The 22,945-nt window shown below is 42.9% G+C and overlaps 1 protein-coding gene across 5 annotated transcripts in view; it reads left to right on the top strand.

Moving 5' to 3' along the window:
- The window catches only part of SFMBT2 (Scm like with four mbt domains 2), a 205,877-nt gene extending 184,401 nt beyond the window's left edge, over positions 1–21,476 (top strand). For 3 of the 5 annotated variants that reach the window (XM_038372526.2, XM_038372534.2, XM_043498999.1), the window contains exons 17-21: positions 5,204–5,379; positions 7,814–7,986; positions 11,384–11,632; positions 11,799–11,927; positions 14,038–21,476. In XM_038372526.2, coding sequence (XP_038228454.1) covers positions 5,204–5,379; positions 7,814–7,986; positions 11,384–11,632; positions 11,799–11,927; positions 14,038–14,178 — 868 coding nt within the window. In that variant the 3' untranslated portion in view covers positions 14,179–21,476. The remainder of the gene's footprint in view (positions 1–5,203; positions 5,380–7,813; positions 7,987–11,383; positions 11,633–11,798; positions 11,928–14,037) is intronic. The other 2 variants (XM_043499007.1, XM_043499012.1) reach the window with 1 other exon arrangement.
- Positions 21,477–22,945: the final 1,469 nt, after the last annotated feature.

Consider the following 22,945-nt stretch of genomic DNA (forward strand, 5'->3'; position numbering starts at 1 on the left):
AGCTAAATACAAAGTGGAACAGATTGTTTAGCATAAGGAGTTAAAACACACAGTAAGATGCCATTCAAGGTGAAGTGGACAGTAAATATCTCTGTAACTGTAAGACAAAGGAGGGTTAGTTGGTTATAGATCGTTGTCATGAGTCATAAATCTAGAGTCTCTGTTCAGTCCATGATTTTTAGTGTCTAGTAAAGTTATGAATTTAAGCTCCCAGGCTCGGCTTTTGAAAGAGTTGTGCAGGTTTCCTTTGAGGATGAGGACTCAGAGGTCAGACATAGAGTGATTTGTGAAAAATGTTCACTTCCGGGCGATAGGATGTCGTTGTCTCTTACCATTTTTCTGCGTGAATTCATTCAGGAGCATCACGATTGTTTCATTTCACCCATGTAACTACAGTTACTTTTGGCTAAAATGTCTCATGCTGATTCTTAGCCCGACAGTGAATATTTTTCAGGGAAGTTTTTGATAACATTTCATTTGGCCATTTTTAAAATGATCCAGGGTGTATAAGTGCATATTTGGAAATGGCCTAGTTTGTTAGATAACTTTCAAATGATTAGAACCAGTTTCAAGCTACACCATCCACCTCTGTGAGGTCCCACGTGTGGGTCAGTAGCATTGTTTGGTCGCCTGAGGCTGCAGATAGATCAAATAGGACTGGCACAGAAGTGTAACCTCTCTCCATAACCATGATGAGGCCATGTCAGGAGTGCTCCCAGAGTGAATGCCAAGGCCCACACTGAATCCTGATTACGAGGAATCTAAGATGTTGGTGGAAGATTAGATAATGCTAGAGTAAGGTCATGGCCACATTTTCATTGATTTTGCCTACAAAGGGAGGCAGTAATTTGTGAGCTCATTGGCATCCAGGATTATTTATTTTTTGGAGAATTTGCTAGGAAAAAAATCCACATACTTCAAGGAGTCAGGATCTCGTATCGAAACATTGAGGGTTTATATCGGTAGCAGTCCCAGTCTGCGTTGGATTTCACCAGCCATGAAGAGCAGGGTCCAGTTCATACTTAGTGACTCAGATGTTCTTCAGATCCGCTCGTACTGTATTTGTGAGAGCTGCGTTTTGTCTTAGGGATGGTGGGGGTTGGCCTGGGGTGTTTGTGGTGGGTACTTTGTGTCTGCAAGACACTCCCTCATATTCAGTTGATTTTTTTTTCAGTGAGGTAAGCAGTGAGTTCCTTGCTGAGGAAGGGGGCTGGATCCAAGAACTGTTGAAGGAAATTCAAGTTTGCTAGTCAGTTGACTATTCAAAATAGCCCCAATGACCAGTGGGACTATTGGCTGAATTCTGAAATGGTTCAGTGCTTTGAGTACTGCTGAGAGCTCCGGCTGTTTGAAATATCTATTTAGCACAAGGCTTTTCATGACTTGGAGGATGCCTTAGCTTGTTTTTCCTAGTAAATTCTCCTATATGGGTCATTACTGTAGGGATCTTTGAAGATTCTTTTTCCTTTGGCTTTAGATGTAAAACATGTAATTAGAAAAGCAAGATTGTTCAACTGAGCTTAACGCTACAGTTGATACTGCTGAACTTTAAAGCCTTACAGTGATCCCAGGTTATTAGTGCAGGATGCTTATTACTTAAAAGTAGCTGGCAAAATGAGATTCTTATCATGATGGAAAATATAATATCAATAACAGTCATATTTTTAATGACACTAATGGAATAATGGTTTTCTAATTGCAGTCAGCATAGGTCTTTTCCTGAGGGTGTCAGAGGGTAGTTCAGATTACGTTAATGATTTTAGTGTTAAAAGATTTAAAGAGTGGTACTTATGGAAAATATTAATAAATCTTGTTTTACAGAGATACTGCCAAGACCAGAATCATGTTTAAAATTATATTCCATACCTGTAGCCACTAATAACAACTTGAGTCATTGAGACAGATTTAATTATAAAACTCACATTTGTATTTCCCCATTCATCCTGGGTCTTCATTCTTTCTATCTCACCTGGACAATGAAATGACTGGTCTGTTTTGTTTTGTTTTCCTTCTTGTTAGTTCCACCTTTTTGCTTTTGCAGGCCCTGTAGTACAATGCTGTCCTCTTTGGGATCACAGCACCACAGGTCATGGTACACATTTAAGGATGAGATTCTGCCGGTCTTACTCCTGTTAAGTGGTGCATGTGGGACTTTGAGCTAAAACTGTTTAGTTTATGAAAAAGAAGATGTGGAGCAATGGTGTAGCAATAGAAAAAGAAGTGGGTGAAGTAACCTAAACTCCCTATTTGCCCAGTGAGAAGTGGATTAACTCAGTTTATCTGATGTTTACCCTTGACTACACTACTGATCAAGAGGTAACTTCATTTAAGGAATAGAAGTACCTTCACAAGGAGAAAATACCAGATGCTAAAGGGCTATTTAACCCAGTGGGAAAAGGTACAACAAGAATCAATGGCTGGAAGTTAAATCCAGTTATATTCCAATTAGAAATAAGGTACAACTTTTTAACAGGGTTATTAACCATTGGAACAAAGTGCCAAGGGAAGTGGTGGATTCTCCATCACTTGATGTCTTCAAATCATGACTGGATGCCTTTCCGGAAAAGATTCTTTAGCTAAGCACAAGTTATTGCAGGCCAACACAGATGTAACTGGATGAAATTCTCTGGCCCGAGTTACACAGAAGATCAGACTAGATGATCTGATAGTCCCTTCTGGCCTTAAAGTCTATGCATCTATGAATTAAAGGTGGAAGAATTTGTCCCCTAGGAAGGACTGATTTCTGTTGGTGTTATTTCCCATAGAATCATTTCTGTTTACATTAGGTTTTGTAGAACCCATTTGAACCACGATTTCCTCTGCTCCCCCAGCAGTCATGCCATCTGTGCAATGGGACAATAATGTTCTCTTACCTCGTGGGAGGGAAAGGAGCATTTTTTCCATTTTGTACAGCACGCCTGTTGGAGTCTCTCGAGATTCATAAACAATCAGATCATTTGAAAACACATGGGAGTACTCATGAGTTAGGACCAGATTTTTAAAGGTATTTAGGTGCTAACTCCCATTGAATTCAGAGGGAATTAGGTACCTAAAGTACAGTGACTGTAAAGCATTGTATCATTGCTAATTATACCCTAGCACCATTTGCAGTCAGCATAGTAATGGGCAGTATCATTTGTACCTTGCTGACCCTTGATCACTTATTGTTATGTAAAAACAAAGTTCAGATAATATTTAGTTTTTCCCCTAAATTGCCATTGAATAAAGGCCTCTGAGCATCACGGACACTGATAACTTGCAATGGTCCTGAGGCTCAGATGTTAAAGCACCTCCACATTTCCAGAACAGGATTGTGGTGGTTGGACTAAAGAAGGAAGTTATGCTTTAACAGGTACCCTCTGAGTTATGGCATAACTTTCAGTCTTAGAGTGATGGGTCATTTAAGAATGCCTCTCCTCACATCTGTCTGGTCATCTCTCCTTTATTCCACATCCCACTGTCCTTTCTTCACCCTGCTCCAAGTCTGCTGGTAGCATCTACCCTCCTGTTCAAGAGCTCCTGGCCCCAGTGCTGCTGTCACACATGCTGCCTGCATCCCTTCTCCCATCCATCTTGGCTACAGTATCTTTGCTCTTCATCAGTTCCAGTCCAGTGAGCTCTTTTTACTTTTCTCTCCTCTGTGCATATTTATAGGACCAAACCACTGCTCTACCATGCATTCGCTCAAGTGTCCCTCCCGCTGCCATTAGGCACAATGTGTAAGATGTGCTTTAAAAACCAGTATCTCGCTGTTTACTCTAGCTTTTACTCTGCTATTTAATCAATTATGTGGATAAGTGGTTTTTCAAAGTTCACCGCTCCAGTATATTACACAAGGTATGGAAGTCTACCTTCCTTCAGCCATTTATTGCACAAAAATGCTCTATATAAAACACCATAACGAAAGATTTAATAGCACATGATTTAGGGCTAACCTCTGCCTTATGAATCTGAGCTCCGAATATTCCCCTAGGAATTCCAGGCACTTAGGCCTCTCCAAAGCCCAAAGAAATGAATGGAAAGGCTCCCATGTACTTCAATGGGCTTTGGAAGAAGCCCAGAGAAGAAGAACAGAATACTGGAGGCAAAGTCCACTGCACAGATCTGAGAGCTGAATTTTTCTTCTAACATTTACTCTTCTCCACTCTCAAAGGTATTTAGGCACCCAACTACCATGATTCCAATGGGAGCAAGGTGCCTAAATATCTTTGAGGATCTGGATCTTTGGGGGCCTGATCCTAACGCTCGTGAAGTCATTGGAAAGGTTCCCATTGACTTCAGTGGGTTTTGGGACAGACCCCTCAGGTACTGAACGAGCCGTTTAAATTATGGCACAATGAAGAACACCAGAAAATAAACAAAGTCAAACCCATCATAGTAAAAAGCCACATGATGTGGTGGTACTAAACGGGGGACCTACCACCCAGACAAACAGTGGCTCAGAGCGAAAACCTCTTGGAAGATGGAGCCTCCAGATGAAAGCAGAAATGGATGGTCTCAGACAGAGGTCCAGCAGGAGCAATCTCTGCACCCTGTGGCTACCACTGTAGAATCTTGTTCAGTGCTGGCCCCCCTAAAAGACAGGTGACCCCAGAGAGCACCTACCCACGTGGAGGAGGCTTGTGAAGGAGGTCTCAGCTAGGCCCATGAATTGACATTTCTTCAGCAAGCCACCGAGTGCTTGCAACCATACCACCATAAGTCCGTACTGCACACGGCTCTTTACCGCCAATCAGCCTGCCAGGGAGAGATGGTAATCCTGTGCCCACGGGTCTGCAGACTGGAAGTGTGGAGAACCATAGAATAAAATGCAATGCAATATAGCATCCCCATTGACAGCTCCCACAGTTGTGACCTTGCTGTCATCTTGGACTCTCTTCTCTCTCACTTCTCTCCAAACAGCCAGTCTTCCGATGCCCTAAACCCACAGCTCCAAACCTTGTCCACCCTGTGGTCTCTCTGACCTTGAGTACTGTAACCTCCCCCACCAGCTTTATTGCATCCTGCCTTTCCTCATTTTAGTGTATCTGAAATACAATTGTTACAACCAGGATGTCTTAATTCTGCCCTTTAGTACATTGGTCGTCCCCCTCCCCAAAGTCAGTGAGAGGATCATCTACGTTATAGAGGGCAGGACTGGGTTTATAGCATCCACTGTTCTTACTTCATTAGTTATGTGTGATCTTGCAATATTCTTTCCTAGATACAGAGGGAAAACGTACAGGGCAACAGTCAAGATTGTGCGAACGTCTGATCAAGTGGCAGATTTCTGCAGAAGAGTCTGTGCAAAACTGGAGTGCTGTCCAAATTTGTTTAGCCCTGTGCTGGTCGCCGAAGTCTGCCCTGAGAACTGCTCCATTCATACCAAAACGAAATACAGTGAGTATCAGCCAAACTATTGCTCTGTTGCTAGAAAGGAATCAGAGCCATGGGAGGATGTTCATGATATAGTCATAAAAATGAACATAATTTGATACCTACCTTTCTTTCTTTCTTACCTGTAGCATAAAATATTGCAAATAGTAACACCAATGCAGCAAAATGCAGCATGTCCTTCAGACTCAGCTCATCGATTGGTTCTCAGCACCCTAGGTCTGCACTCTCTAGCACAGGGAACTGAGCACTCACCAGGTCACCCTGCAACCAAGCCAGACAGACCCACAGGGGGATATGTGCATGGGAGGTCACAAACCCAGTCCTCCATGGTCTCCCTCCAACTTCATGCCCCAAGGATCTTTGCTTGGTCTGCCATTGTGTTTGCTTTTTCCCATGGACTCTTTATGTTCTCTCTGTCTACAAAAGGATGCCAGTTGGAGTATCTAATATTTTCCACCTCGGACTGTCTGTTACATTAAGGCTACGTCTAAACAACACACCACTTTCGGCAGTGTGCAGCTACAGGCTGCAGTGAAAAGCAGGCAGCATCTACCCTGCAGTGTGTAGCTACCCGTGTCAGTGAAAGGCTCTGCTGGAGAAGCTGCCTTTCCCTGTGGAAGAGAAGGGCTCCAGCAGCAGGCAGCTGCTAACTTTTCCCTGTTGCTGGAATCTTTTCCTGAGCCAGAGAAGGGCTTCAGCCGCAGCAGTAGGGTGGCCACTCATGCTGTTCCCAGAATACCAGTGGGCCTGCCCCCTGCTCCCCTGGCCTGTGTGACCCTGTCCCCACCAGCATGACCTCACGTTAGGTCATACCACCTGGGGTGCCATTTTGAAGAGCATGCTGCTGGTGTGATCTCATACACGTGGTGCAGGTCAAGGTACATACCCATACCCTTCAGGTGTGTCTTTACTGCCTCATCATCTGCACTGCTATTTATAACTGTGCTGTCCATGGATGTGCACTCCACACTGTCAGAAAAATCCTGCGGTATGCATCCTTAGAAGATGATTTTGGTTGGTTACTGCACTATTTGCCATTCTTTTTTCTTTTAACCTCTGCAGTATCAGGTGTTTACTTTCACTAATATGCACCAATGTCCAGTTGGTGGTAATCTCATGTAGGCTGTATTTTGCCTAACTTTTAAAGGAGTAACTTCTTTGGACCACATTATTCATTGCTAATAAGTCAAATTCTGATCTGTTGCACCAATATAAATCTGGAGATTTCAGAGTAGCAGCCGTGTTAGTCTGTATTCGCAAAAAGAAAAGGAGTACTTGTGGCACCTTAGAGACTAACAAATTTATTTGAGAGTAAGCTTTTGTGAGCTACAGCTCACTTCATCGGATGCATCCAATGAAGTGAGCTGTAGCTCATGAAAACTTATTCTCAAATAAATTTGTTAGTCTCTAAGGTGCCACAAGTACTCCTTTTCTTTTTACAAATCTGGAGCGTGTCTGCCAAAATCTATGGCATGGCCCTGGATTTATATCTGGGGAGCAGAGGCTCCAACTGAGCACTCAAGTGCATCCTTATTCAGGAAGGCTCTCACTTAAAGTTAAGCAAATGCTTACGCCTCCCTGAAGTCAACTTTGCTGAATAACAGTGGACTGCTGAATCAGGTCCTGAAGGTAGAACTGGGTTACAATCTCCTCTCACACAAATTTTACACAAGTATAATTTTACTGATTTCAAATGAGTCACTCCTGACTAACAGTATAGTGAAAGGAGAATCGGGCCCTTTGTGTCTAAAAACAGCTAATATGCAGTTTGGGACTAGTCACCGTTACACAGAGAAATATTTATTATTTTAGGACCTGAGACAAAGCCCACTGAAATCAACAGAAGTCAAATATTTGCTGCATTGACTCAAGAAATACTTTGGCCATGATATTCAGAAGAGCTGAATGCTGGAAGCTCCCATTGAAGCAGATGGCAGCTGCAGACTCTCTGCACCGTTGATAGTTAGGCCTGTAATTTTCATTCTGTGAACTTCAGGATCTGACCCAACTGGAGCCTCAGCTACCCAGATGTAAATCCAGGGCAACACCATAGATTTGGGCAGGTACACTCCAGATTTATAGCGATGCAACAGATCAGAATTCTTATTCAGTTCTTACTCGGGCAAAATTCTCAGCGTGTACAACAAAAGTTTTGCCTAAGTATTAAGTAAGGACTTCAGGATTTAACCTATAGTGAATAAATATGTATGAATGGATGTCTAAATTATAATAGTTTTGCCCATTTTGTGACAATAGGCCAAGACAGCATCAGGTATTTCATTCTTCCTTGGGACATTGTCTGACAATCAAGATTTCTTTGGAGTTCCCTATGAAAGCTGCTTTGAAGTAGTGGTGTATTACATTGGATCAATAGCATAAAGCAAGCAAAAGCTTGATTTTCTGTGTGGTTATGTTTTTACTGTGTGTTTTGTTCCAGCCTATTATTATGGGAAGAGGAAAAAAATAATTAAGCCTCCAATTGGGGAAAATAACAACATGAAAAGTGGACACATCAAGCCAGCAAGACGCAGAAAGAGGCGGAAATCCATTTTTGTGCAGAAGAAAAGGAGGTCGTCTGCTGTCGATTTTAACGCTGTAGGATCTGCAGAGGTACATGTTGTATTGTGCTCATTCGCCTTGCTATAGAGCGGTGCTCCACACATGACATTGCTTTTTAGAAATATAAATTTTCAACAAGCACCCTAGGGCTTCCCTTCAGCTTTGGGAGGCACTCCCCATACATATCCTAAAAGCCACCTCACTGTCCTCCTTCAAATCTCTCTTTGAAGCTCTGCTTTGCTGTGATGCCTACAAAAGTTTTACAGTAGTTAAGCAGCTGGCATGCTCATTGTCTCAGTGTTTGCTTGTGCTCGATGATCTGTCTGTCTTTTTGTATCCATCCATTGTCTCTTATCTTCTACTTAGATTGTAAGCTTTTGGGAGCAACGGCTGACTTTTTGTTTGAGTTTGTACAGCACCTAGCACCTACAGTGGGGTCCTGGTCCATGACTAGCGCTCCGAGATAGTACTGCAATACAAATGCTGGATGCGGAAAGGACATTTATAAGTCACACTTGAGTCAGCAATACTCATTCTTTAATATGTTAAGTTCACAGCACTTAAAATTGTTCTAGGTGCATTACAGAACAAGTGAGAGACAAGACCACCCCAATGACTCTACATTCTATGGCCTCAATCCTACAAAGATGTAGGCCTCGTCTACACACTTGCGTGAACTGGTACAGTTAAACTGCTCCCATGTGGACGCTATTATTTCTGTTTAAAAGTGACTTATTTTGGTTTAGCTTAAACCCGTGTCTAATTAACTTCACCTAAACCCAGATAAACTACTCTTGAACAGAAATAAGTGTCCACCCAGCCTTTGCAACCGATTTAACTAAGTTTGTTTGAAATAACACCTGAAGTTAAACCAGTGCAACAACACGTGTCGACAAGCCCTTATCCACACACTTAACTTTCCACACGTGAGTAGACCATGTGAATCCAATGGCATTACTCATGGGTAAAGTTAAGCACCTATTAAGGCCTGGTCTAAACTTAAAAGCTTTGCTGACATAGCTATGTTGGTTAGGAGTGTGAAAAAAATCCCGCTTCTAACTGGCATAGCTTTGCTGGCAAAACCCCTAGTGTAGACATAGTTATACTGGCAAAAAAAGCCTTTTGCTTATTTCATTCAGGTAACTGTTACAGGTTACAGTAGAACCCATGAGTTACGAATACCTCAGGAACGGAGGTTCTTCGTAACTCTGAAATGTTCGTAACTCTGAACAAAACATTCTGGTTGTTCTTTCAAAAGTTTACAACTGAACATTGACTTAAAACAGCTTTGAAACTTTACTATGCAGAAGGAAAATGCTGCTTTCAACCATCTGAATTTAAATGAAACAAGCACAGATACAGTTTCCTTACTTTGTCAAATCTTTGTTTATATTTTCCTTTTATTTTTTTTTAGTAGTACTGTACTGTATTTGCTTTTTATTTTTTTTCTCTCTGCTGCCTGATTGCACACTTCCAGTTCCAAATGAGGTGTGTGGTTGACCAGTCAATTTGTAACTCTGAGGTTCATAACTCTGAGGTTCTACTGGATATCTACAAAAGCACTCTTTTGCCATCTAAGTTGTCTCTCCACTAGGAGGGTTTGCCAGTATAGTTATAGCTGAAAACCCTTTGAATGTAGACAAGGAGCAAGTGTTTGTGGGACTTGGGCCCAAATCATACACACATCAAAATCAGGTGTGGACTGAAGTCAATGGGAGCCTTTACACTATCTCCAATGACCTTTGGATCAGATCCTAAGCAAGTGAGATAAATGGAAGTGGAACAAAGTGACGCGGCTTGGTGATGTTTAGAGTTTGTCTACACAGCGAAAGCTGCACACAGACTAACCTGCCTGAGCTAGCTTAAATCCAGCTAGCATGGGTAACAATAGTAATGAAGACAGCAAAGTGTGGGCTTCAGAGTGCGCTAGTGAGCCAAGTATATACTCAGGCTCCATGCCAGAGTTATACGACATGCTCTGAAACCCATGCTGCTCCGTCTCCGCCGATATTGTTCCCGCGATTGCTGGATTCATCTAGCTCAGGTAGGTAATCCCATGCACAGTTTTCGCTGTGTAAATCTACCCTTGGAGTGGTAAGATTTGTGTGCCCCTGAATGGTGCAGTTAATAGTCATTATTAACTCACTTCACGTATGCAATATGATTTCTTGTAACAGACAAAACCATAAATTGTTAGACAAGACAAACCGGGCTGCCTTAATACGCACTTAAGCCCTTCCAAATTAATGGGTTTCAATGTTTGAAAATGATGGCAGGATTAAAATATAGTCATCCTTGGCCAGATTTTGATTTATCATTAAGAAAACCCAAACGTGGGCAAAACGATGCACTGACACTTACTGAAGCTCAAATTCTGAGCAACGTTTCATCTGTTGTGTGCATTTACAAATATAAGTTCCATGTCCATATAGACACTGTTTTTCTGTTTCTGTTTATGAGGGGCATTGTAGAGTTAAAAATTTGGAAATACTGTGCTTATTAGCGCTGATGAGGAGCTGGATTTTCTGCTTTGCAGGAAATTTGGCAAATGTTAATTTTTTTCCATCCAAAACGGAATGAAAATCAGAAAATTTGAATTTCCCACTAAATGAAATTCTGAAAAAACTCTGTCAGGTTGATCCAAATGTTTCCTTTTGATAAAATCAAAACATTTCCAATTTTTCACTTTTTTAAACATTTAAACATTTTGTTTTACATAAAAACAATTAATACTCTATTTGGAAAAGTCATTTTGAAATGAAAAATCTAAATATTCCATTCTGAAAATATGAAAGTGGGACATTTTAATGTCATCAAAATGCTTTGTTTCGATTTTTGTTGCCTAAACAAAATTTCATCAAAATTGACACATTTTTCTAAATGTTTCCATTTCAGTGAAAATGGTATTTTCCAGTAAAAAAAACTTGAAACAAAACATTTTTGACTCGTTTTAATGCTTCTTTTTAACAGTCAGGGGTAATTAATCATTGGAGTAGATTATCAAAGGATGTGGTACATTTTTCCATCACTTTGAGGTCTTCAAAAGAAGAATTCTTTGAAATCTCATTTGCTTTTCTTGAACAATGGCAAAAAGACTGGTCAGTTTCATTTTTTTTCTAGTCAGTTTCATTTCCCAGTTTTCATGCCTTAGCACAAGATTGCAAGGTTAGAGTTGCAAGCACTGCAGAGGAACATTCACCCTTAAACGAAAACCTGTTTTCATTGACATTTAAACAAAAAATAGGAATACAAATTCATATTAATACTAGGTTTTGAATCAAATCTAAATTTGGGGGCATAAATGGTCTAACCCTGTGGCATATATCGGGATATAATTCAGCTGATGGCAGTAGTGTGACTCTGGATTGAGACTAGTTTAAATGAGAGTAGGATGGTGACCTCCTGTTAAACCCTATGTCATAATGTTTCCGTGACAATCTCGCTCTAGGAAAGCGAAGAGGAGGAGCCAGATGCTATGGAAGATGAGACAGGGAGTGAAGAAACCAGCTCGGAGCTACGGGATGACCAGACTGACACCTCCTCTGCTGAGGTACCTTCAGCCCGACCAAGAAGAGCAGTGACCTTACGAAGCGGCACGGAGTCAGATAGACCCCCTCCCATCGAGAGAGCTAGAAGGGGCCGCAAAACGCCGTCTCTCTCATGCGCTGAAGGAGAGAAGTGCACTCAAGTCAAGGAAGTGAGTATATTGGTGGACTACTTAGCTCCCAATTCATGGCAATATTTTTCCCTTTGATGTAATCTTCTGTATCAGGTGTTAACCATCTGCAGAGAGCACCACATGCCCTACAGATGAGTCATTCTGGGCACTGACATTTTCTTTACAAGTGTTCTGGCGCTTGCAGGAAATAAAGCAAGAAGAGGAAGAGAAGCTCATCCTCGACAGCAATCCATTGGAGTGGACAGTGACTGACGTTGTGAGGTTTATTAAATTGACAGACTGCGCTCCCTTAGCCAAAATATTTCAGGAACAGGTATGCTGCCTCGTCTTACCTCTCTCTGGGTGCAGACACTGTAGTAATGGTGTTGGTTCACAGCACAGGAAAGTGTAACTGAGCCTTTATGAAAAGGGTGAAGAATAGATCTTTCTTGTTCATTAAGGGTGAAATTCACCTGTGTCAGGGTCAGTATGAGGCCCATGCATCACTTTTACCCTTAAAAAAAATTAGGTGGCACTTAAATGGTACGTAGAAGATCTGATGACACAAGTGTGACTGTCACCCTAGCTAATTAGATGAAGCACTGGACCAGGACGCAGAAGACCCAGATTCTGAATCAGTGAATGGCTTCAGGCTAGGTCGAAATTGTCTGGCTGAAATTCGGCACCAAAATCCATAGGCAGGCTCCTAAAAAATGTGTCCTGATTTTAGGATGTTCTGAACACTTCCAATTAAAGGCAATTAAATCTGCGGGAGCTCAGTACTCTGTCATCAAGCTAATAGTGTCTTTCGATGGGCCCTAGATACATAGAACTAGTCACTCCTCCACTAATGAAAAACATCCACCACTATCAAATTCATGCTAAAGGGAGGATCTCTAGTAAATAATATCTCAAGACATGCTCTAGGAATTATTTTGGGGAAGTTCTCTGCAGGTCAGACTAGATGATCACAATGGTCCCTTCTGCCCTACGAATCTATGAAATCAGATATTAACCAGACTGGAATGTTGCCAAGACACCAAAGCTAACCCCCCTCCTCTTGCCTAAAGTGCTATGGGATCGATCTTCAACTAACTGCACATGAGCAATGCTTTGGCTCTACTTCTGCAAGACAGCACCTGGGGGCCCCTAGCAATATGCCTGTTCATTGAATTGAAACATAAAAAAAACCTAGAGTAGGTGTTTGTGATCAGAAGAGTACTTACCATGTACATGTATCATCTGTGTTTAGGAGTCTAGAGGATGATAAATAATCTAATTGTGGACAGAATTAGTTTGTGCTCTTTCTGACCTTCACTATGTTGTCTACATTGTGAATTTCTTTGACTGCAGTTTGACTCTTTTATTTTTCCCCTGTGACCATATATTCAGATTCTGCTTGTTGGCTTTTAAATCTGGTGGGTTTTTGATTTTCTTAAAGACTTGAACTCTTAATTAACCAGCAGAACCAAGGAGGAAACCAGGAGAGAATGGTTATAAAATCTCTTTCATCTGGGGCACTGAGCAACTAAGGGAACCAGTGAAGAACTATAGGAATCTTCCACTTGCCATTCAAAGTCAAACCCCATTGGTTGTGTCTGAAAATGATTGCCATCTGATGGCTGTTCAGTGGCCTATGTGAAATGGGTTATTTTATTATTAATTATTATTATATAATATCATAGAGCCTTGGAGCCCTACTCATGAACCAGAAGCGGATATGCTCAGAGCTTTACAAACACAGAACAAAAATACAGTCCCTGCCCCAAGGAGTTTACAATCTAAGTATAAGACTAAAGACAACAGGTGGATAAGACAGACCGATGGGGGAATGAGACCGTAGAGATCAGCAATGATAAACAGTGGTATCAATGCACCAGTGGCCTAAATTGGTTCCCAGTGACCAGATCAGAATGAGCACTTTTGTTAGTACCAGGGGAAGCCAAAGACTGAACGGGGCATGCTTTGAACTGCTCTCTACTCCCTAGAGATTTTCCTTCCAGGTCAGGGGCCAACGCAGCATAAAGAGGAAGTATGGCTTTGTGGTTAAGGAATAGGACTCAAAAATGCTGCAGTCAGTTCCCTGTTCTGCCTCACGTGTCCTGTCTGACCTAAGGCCTCTCTCTGTGGCCTACTTCCCCACCTGTACAATGGGGATAGTACTTCCTCTTTCTCATCCATGTCTATTTAGCGTGTAAGCTGTATGGGGCAGGAACTGTCTCTACAGCACCTAGCTCAGTGGGGCTCTGTTCTCAGTTGGAACCTCGAGGTGTAAGATAAATCATACATACTAATATACTGCTGCTGTATGACTAGATGCCTTCCTCTCCTAGGATGTCAGTCCTGCTTTGGCCAGCCCCAAAGCAAAACCTACTGTTCCACGTTTTCAGGTGCTGTGTAGTAGTCTACAAACAGCAACTTCTCATTGTCTCTTCTTTCCCTAGGACATTGATGGCCAAGCACTTCTGCTACTGACACTCCCAACCGTGCAAGAATGCATGGAGCTGAAACTTGGCCCAGCCATCAAGTTGTGTCACCAGATCGAGCGAGTAAAAGTTGCTTTCTATGCACAATACGCCAACTGACTCTACTGCTCCTTGCATTTCCTTCTCCTCTCTCTCTCTTTTTTTTTTTTTATTTTTAATGTTACAGCACTTGGGTTTTTCCTCAAAACATGTGGAATTGGAAGCTCTGAGCCACCTGCTGTAAAAAAACAAAAACAAAAAAAAAATCCAAGTGGAATGAATATTTCCGTATTTGTAAAGCACATTGAAGTATTGCTGCCGTCTCTTTTTGTGAACCTCTCCAAGAGTGTTATATTGTGGGGGAGCAAGGCCATAATATAGCAGAAGGTTTTATCTTTTTTTAAAAAAAAGAACAAACTTTCCTACAAACGGCAAACACATTCCATAGGGAAAATGTTCACGCATTTGTAGCTGATTGTGGTGTCTTGAGGTCAGTTGCTGGACATAAACGATCCCTTCCATGATTCCAGCACACTTCTTTCATATTGAAATGTGAGTGATCGTTGTTCAAGTGACCCATGGCTTCCTGCAACTTTGATCTTAATGATCAGTGTGTTTTTTTTTCTTTTCAGTCTTACAAAGAAAGAGATATAACAGTGATGCAAAAAGGAACACATTATCAAGTGATTTTTAAACGGGAAATTCAAACCATGCTCTCTGTTGTATCAGTCACAAATACAATGATCTAAAAGGTGTGCATCAAAGCATAGTACCCAGGAACTCTTCCCAAGCCCAATATAGCTATGTACAGTAAGCTGATTGTCTCTGTCTCTGTAGTTGGATCTGTACAGTAGTTTCTTCATTCTTGCCATGGAGCATGCATGAAGTATTTTATATTAAAGCCCATGAAGTTATAGTCACTTAATATTCAAGGTTTGACTTCGAACCCCCAGAAAAAAAGGACATTCCAATTTAAGGATGAGGTTTTGGAGCAAATCCTGATTTCATCTTCACCTGTGTAAATCTATTGAAGTCAGCTGAGTCACCTGGATTTATGCTGGGGTAAGTGAGATCAGAATTGTGGCCCAAAACCTCAGCGAGAAGGGATGTTGATTTACACCAGCTGAGGATCTGGCCCAACCCATCCTTTTGTGCCTATGTTCATCAAGGTCCAGACTCACCAGTGTGCACCAACTGTTCTGTGCTACTCTGGCCAGTTTAACTGGATGTGGAACTCCTGTGTGTCACTGGAGCTGTGCAAAATAGCTGGAATCTACCAGAGAACCTGACCCAGCGATCCTTGTGGCGAGGATAAAGAGTTGTGTGAAGCACCTAGGGTTTGTGTGATCGGGTTTTTTCCATTTCTCATGTACTCCTGTCTCCCGTTGGGCCTGTTGTGAACCAGGATAACTCCACTGAGCTTTATAAAACTGCCGAAAGCAGGATCAGAATCAGGACCAAGATTGAGGAGGGGGGCGGTTTCTTTGAGTTCAAGGTTCAAATGAATCTCTCCCAAAAGATAAAACTCAGCCCAAACCATCACGTTTATCCTGGCTTCCAGGGAAACTACAGACTTTTACATGGTTTCCTCTGAAGCCACAAACAAGCCATTGTCCTCAAGGCTCAGGGAGCTCTGCCCGAATCTTGGGTTTGTTATGAAAATTTTGCACAGCACTGTTGGGATATTGTGATGTCAAATCACACTCCGGTGGAGACAGAAATGTGATCATTGTCTTCATTCTGAATGCCAGAGTTTTTCTCCTGTTGACCCAGATCTTGAACGTTATCACTTCAACTTAGATTTTTGGTTTCAATTCCTTTTGGATTTTACTTTAAAGCTCTGGTTTACACTGTCTCATTGCAGCTGACATGGATCTGATTATCCTGAAGACTAGGTCCGCTCAGAGAAGCCCACTTATCATTAACTGCCATTGGGTTCTACCACACAAATTCCTTCCTGAGGACTCCTTAAATTCTATGGATTTTTGGTGCAGTGTAATGACTCTGAAACATCCATTACACATTATATCAAAATCTGCTTAGGAGCATGTTTTATGCAAGAACTATTGACTCAGTATAGATTCTATATAGATGGCCCTATAGATTCTTAAGGAGTATTCCTAGTTTGCCTTTTGGTGCCATTGTTTCTGCTCTTGATTAATTTCATTCTTCTGGAATTTGGATACAAGGAAATGGCTGAACATGGGGCTGGATCCTGCCAGACTCCTATTGATTTTGATAGACGTTTCATACACAGGGGACTGGCAGAATCAGGCTCAGCTGCTTTGTCCTGCAGCTCCTAGTATTAAAGTTTAAATTATCTTTATTTAAAGGAAGAGGAGAAAGTGGCTGTTCCTGTTCTGTGGCTTTTTGTTTGATCACTAAATGAATTAACCCTTAATTTGTCCTACAAGCCATTAGAGGCGGGTTTTATAATGGAAATTCTACTGGACATAAAGCAGCGCCCCATGTCACTCTAATCATTTTGATAATTGCTTTTGATCCCCTTACAACACACTCATTTTTTTTAAAATATCCACTATCTCTTTTAAAATTTCCTATGATTAAACCCATATAAAGAAAGGGCCCGGATTATATTCTGTGCCTAGTTTGCATAGGGGACAACAAAAAGGGGCACCAGGAAGCCTATTACAGCTTCCTGTTTAGCTGAGACCATTCCCTACCCTGGCATAGGTTAGAGCACCCTCAGGGCTGCTCTAACCCGTCAGCCAGCAGTAGTCCCAAGAGACTGTATCCTATCAAAGGAAAGCCAGAATGTGGGGTATGTGACACAGGAGCTCAGCATGCCTGAGCTGTCCTAGCTAATTGCTGCCTGATACTGGTGAATTTTCTGCCCCTTTGCCTCATTCTGAAGCTCACCAGAGAACCTGGCCCACAGAGGAGTTTAATGCATCTGAGCTCCTTGTTACCTACTGCAAGAACTTAGGATCGTTCACAGTGCTGATAGAGTGAAAGTCATCTAACTGTAGCTATTTCTGGGGCAGTGAAATTCTCCTGTAAGAATGAGTCGGGGTGTGGACGGCTGCATACTTTGCACACAGGATAACGTCCAGTCTTGAAATCCTTAGCTATGTCCAGACATGGGGTGGCAGCATAGGTACCGACTCCATGGATGCTCCAGGGCTCAAGCACCCACCGAAAAAAAATAGCAGGTGCTCAGCACCCATAGGACTGAACTAATCTTTTGTGGGCCCCGGCACCAGGACCATAGCCCTGCCCCCTGCTCCATCCATGCTCTGCCCTGAGGCCCCACCCCCACTCAGCATCTTCCCCCCAAGGCCCTGCCCACTGCTCTGCCCAGGGCCTCTCCCCTGCTCAGCCTCTTCCCCCTCAAGGCCCCGGCCCTGCTCGGCCTCTTCTCCCCCCCGCACCCACCCCCGAGATCTGCATGGGGGGGAGGGGCCGAGAGGAGCAAAAACAAAAGTCAGCACGTGTGGGAGGCGGTACTTTGGCTACTAACATACAGTCTCATGAAGGTTACAAGGGGAGCTTTTACTGGCGGTTGTTTCTTTATGGTAATAAGCAGTGAGATTTAAATCACATATATCAAAAAAAGCGGAGTTTAATTTTAGCCCATATAAGCTGTATATTTCTACTCCCCACCTTCAGCTTTTTTTTCTTAACCATCTGCATTTATTTTCTCGCTTCCTTTTGGAGACAGCTGATAGCTGGTAGCCACCAGTCCTTAGTTATTCTGAAATTACCTTGACTTGGCCAATGTGGCAAGTGCATTATTATACTGACACCTAGAATAGTGAGTGGGAAGGTATCAAACGGATGTACTTAGTCTGTTGTTATAATTCCCTTTGCAGAGAAGTGGAGCTGAATTTCCTAGCTATTTTTTTTATGTAAAAGAAAGCCCATTCTGAACACAGGCTAATTGTACAAGGTGCTCGGTTTGTCACAAAGATTCGAGCAGACATCAGAATTGAGGGATGACTCTTTCCGGCACGTAATTCAAGTTCCAGAAAATGAACAAGGTTTTAGAATAGTGTGTTGCTAAGGTCATATTTGGAATGAAGATTGCTCTAGAGTGAAATGTGGAAAGTTGCTAGGTCAAATACTAATAAAGAGACACATTTTCACCTAATATGTATTGGGACAAATTCAGAATGGGTGTAATCGGGTGCAGACTCTCTTGATGAAGCTGCATCTTGTTATCCCAGTTGTGAATTTGGCTCTTAGACTGGGGATTGAGGTTTACAATGGCATATTTTATCTCTGTAGATTGAAGGGCTAAAGGGTCTGAACATGGTTACCCTGGTCAAAGGCTGGGAACATTATTGTCCACTGGCAGGTCATTCCTTAAGGCCAAGAAGCAATACTGTGGTTCCATTGCCAAGTTCACTGAGAAGTACATACGTTAAATGTCACTGTGCTAGCCCAGCCCTCTGGGCCTGAGAGCAGCTATGCTCCAAGAAGGAAGCATGCGGTGGTCCTGCCACTGACCTCCCTTGGGTTTTACCACCAAGGATGGTCAACTCTAAATGACAGTCAAGGCTCTGCAGAAGCCCCACTGGCAGAGGGAGAATGTGCTGAATCGGTGCATCCAAGCCAGCACGTTCCACTTTGGAATCCATGCTTGGCCCATTCTGAGCCCCCTAGAGCAGGGAAGATGGCAGCTGCTTTGCACTGTATTCCAGTGTCCCCTTGGCATAGACCAGCTCCTGGCCTATCGGCTGCAAAGCTCTACTCACAGGTGTCTTATTAAGCCATTTAAAATGTGATGCGAAAGTAATATCCTTGGTCCCATGCTAATAAGCCCCTCTCCTCACTGACATCTTGGATCACCCCTTAGAACCTGAAGGAGAAATATATTCATCCTTAGAACCCACGGGGAAGATTGTCAGGTGGGGGAGGAGAGTCTCAGCTCCTGTTTCTCTCCCTGCCAATATCCCTGCCCCTTCACTCCTACTCCAGCTCCAGAACATGGTTCCTCCCACCTCCCTACAAGAAGTGTTAGAAGATTCCCCCGATGCTCCCAGCAGGTAGAGCGCTCCCTTCCCTGACCTGACACTGCTAGGCTGCTCCCAACTTCTGTGCCAAGAAGCCATTACCCCTGGCCCCGTCACCTCTGCGAGCCATTTGACAGAGCCATAACAACCTCCGGGCACTGATGTTTGGTTTTAAAGAAAGACTTCCTCTGACACTTGGCCTCCAGGTGCTGACGTTCCACCCCTTCCCAGCTCTGCCTCGGTGGAAGCAGGCTGGAGCCCTAGAGCCCAATCCTGGGGACGCTGAGGGCAGGTCTACACTACGGGGTTAAGTCAACCTAAGTTACACAACTCCAGATACGTGAATAATGAAGCTGGAGTCAATGTAGCTTAGGTTGACTTATTGCGTTGTCTACACCCGGCTGGGTCGACCGGAGAAACTCGTCTGTCGACTTACCGTACGCTTCTCGTTCCAGTGGAGTATCAGAGTTGACAGGAGAGTGATCTGTGGTCAATTTAGCGGGTCTTCACTAGCCCCGCTAAATCGACCCTGGTGGATCGATCACCGCAGCATCGATCCACGGTAAGTGTAGACATATCCTGAATGCGCTCAACACCCAATGGAAATTGATGGCATTCAGCACTTCCAATGATGCGCCTTGCGGGATTGGGCCCTTATTGAGAATGTGAGTGATACACTGCAGTAGTGGCTACATTACTACCTGCATATCCATGTACACAGAGCTGTAGGTTCCTAAAGATTCAGAGAGGCACCTAGTGGAGTTTACAAAACTTCAGTAGGCCAGGCACCTTACTCCCATTGAAAGTGAGCCGGAGTGAGGTGCCTAAATCCCCGTAAATCTGTCCTGTCACCACCTGAATTTAATCTGAAACCCGTCTGGATTGGAAAGCCAGTGCATCCCTTAGCAAACCCAGTCACCAGCTCTTGCAAACCCAGCTGGCCAAGGCCAGGCCACGAAATCAGCCTTTACCCACTTGAAAAAGGCCCAATGGTTTCTGGAGCCTTTTCGTTGACTTCAGGGGGAGCTGCAAATGCTCAGCACCTCTGAGAATCAAGCCACTTACCATTATGGATTCTTGGAGTTCAGAAATGCCAAGCCCCTTCGCACTGGTTTTTCTTTTTCTGGTGCACTGTGTTCTGACATAGACGTGGCTCAGATTGGTCCTTGTGACTAAAAACTCAAGTGCCAAAAAAGAAAAACGTGCCAGTAAATAGAAATACAGTCAATGCTAGGTCTTCTGTCTATAGTGTTCAGATGTTAGCAGGTAGGAATTTAGTTTTCTCCGTGGCTGCTGAGAGAGTTGGCCAATGGCAGCACAGCTTTGGACACTCATGGGGCAGGGGAGAGCAGTGAATCAGATTGTTCTTTCCTCTGGGGATCTGGGGTTCCTGTGGATTTGTGGGTTCAGGTGGCCACCTCTCCCCATGAAACTCATTCCATCTGAGGGGATGCTTCCCAAGAAACCCTCAGGGAGGAAGCTTATAGCATTTTCAAGTCTCCAACTTTGGGATGGGGGGATCTGGTCACAGGTGAGAATGTCTGAGTTTGGACCCATGACAACAAAACCCTTAGGTGATTTCAAAGGGAGTTAGGTGCCTAAATACCTTTGTGTATTCCACCTTTAGGACCTGGTCTAATTTCCATTGAAGTCAATAGAAAGACTCAGAGTGACCTAAATAGAAATTGGATCAAGCCTTCAAGCACGTGCATAAACTTTAAACATATGAGCAGTTCCATGGAAACCAAAGCGACAGCTCCCATGCACGTGCTTCAGTGTTTTGCTGGATCAGGCCCTTGGCTCTCAATGGGAAATATTAACAGACATAAACCAAGTTCTCCCCTTTGTATAGATCTGATTGCCAGAAAAATGCTTGTGTGGATATTTAAGAACTGTCACCGTTGAGACTACAAGCAGGGTTAGTAGTCCTTCCGGGCATTGGACTGTCACTAGTAAAACAGTTCAACAGAGGCGAGTAATTTCTGTATGGTATGGATAGAACCAACCCTTAGGTTAGTAAATTCAGAATGAAAACAAGATCAGCAAAAGATGATCAATTACACCTGGTCATCTCTTTAGAGAAAATAATGATAGCGAACAGCTGCATAACCCCTTTGTAGTAGTGTCCGTGGGAAGTCCTTTGACCATTTTGCATTCCAGTTTGTATCGCAGATTTGATTCAGATCTTATGTATATAGCCCCTGTGGTATGTAACAAAAAAAAAATCCCCAAACTTGCTGGTGTTTTTACTTTTTAAAATTCAACAGGGCAAAGGACACGTTGTTAGTTTGCTGTAAGATTGTATTCTGTATATATGTTTTCATGTAAATAAATGAAAATCTATATTCAGAGTTATATTTTAATTTTTATTCGAAACGAAAGAAATCCCCTTTTTACTTGAAGAATTGTAAGCCGCGTTGTTAATAAAGTAATAATAAATTATGTCTTGTTTGGCTGGGTGTTCTTTGGTCTTTATAATCATAGAATCATAGAATATCAGGGTTGGAAGGGACCTCAGGAGGTCATCTAGTCTGACCCCCTGCTCAAAGCAGGACCAATCCCCAATTTTTGCCCCAGATGCCTAAATGGCCCCCTCAAGGATTGAACTCACAACCCTGGGTCCGTGAGGGATGATACCTTCATATAGTTCGTTCTTTCTGAGGGAGATAATACTAAAATATATTTGATCATACCCTCTGCTGCTGTAAATCGGCTTAGCTCCATTCCAGTTTACACGGCCCATTATTTATGCCATTCCCCAGAGGCTGCTGTGCTCTTCAAAGAGACAAGGACCTCCAGCCTAAAGACTGTGCTGTCTAAGGCCCCGATCCTGTAATAGGACTTCTGCACCCATGCAGCGCGTCATTGACTTCAACAGAGCTCTGGCGACTCTCAAGGGTCCACCCACTCACAGCTGTTTGCAGGATCATGGCCTGGTTTTATACATGAAGCAATGAATAAGAGTAATAAGAGGAGACAGGGTCAGAAAGGATGTTGGTTGTGACAATAGAGTTGTGCCCTTACTCAATTTTATGTATGTGCATCTTAGTGGTTCGATAATTTTGTTTGTGGTGGGGGGTGGGAGATATCTAAAATTCCTCACTTCTCATGAGCAGTGAAAGAAATGAGCTTTTAGGGGACCGAAAGAGGGTTGGGTAGTGGCTTGGCAAAAAGTCTCTGGGAGAGCATGTGATACATGAGGACAGCATAGAACAAGGGCAAGGAGTCGGAGAAGGCAGTAGAGAGGGTGCTGAGATCGCCAATACTGGCAGAGCAGGGCTGGAAAGAGCAGGAGAGGGAACAAACTCAGAGCTGGTGGCTGAGATTACAGCAGTACGTGGTACAAAGATCACCTGAAACATACATCACTCCTCTTCCCATTAGGAGAACATTTTCCAAAGTGCCTTAGATGCCTGAAAGTCAGTGGGATTGAGGCGCTGAAGGGCTAGATTGTCCAAAGGATTTAGGAGCCTAAAGAGGCAGCTAGGCGCCTAGGCCCAAATGCACAAAAGGAACTATACATATAAAATAATGGGGTCTAAATTAGCTGTTGCCACACAAGAAAGAGATCTTGAAGTCATTGTAGATAGTTCTCTGAAAACCTGCTCAATGTGCAGTGGCAGTCAGAATACTGGGAATCATTAGGAAAGGGATAGATAATAAGACAGAAGATATCATAATGCCTCTATAGAAATCCATGGTACGCTCATATCTTGAATACTGCATCCAGATGTGGTTGCTCCATCTCAAAAAAGATATATTGGACTTGGAAAAGGTTCAGAAAAGGGCAACAAAAATGATTAGGGGTATGGAACGGCTGCCATATGAGGAGAGATTAATAAAACTGGGACTTTTCAGCTTGGAAAAGAGATGAGTAAGGGGGGATATGATTGAGGTCTATAAAATCATGA

Source organism: Dermochelys coriacea, chromosome 1 (genome assembly GCF_009764565.3).
Source record: "Dermochelys coriacea isolate rDerCor1 chromosome 1, rDerCor1.pri.v4, whole genome shotgun sequence".
NCBI classification, from domain to species: domain Eukaryota; kingdom Metazoa; phylum Chordata; order Testudines; family Dermochelyidae; genus Dermochelys; species Dermochelys coriacea.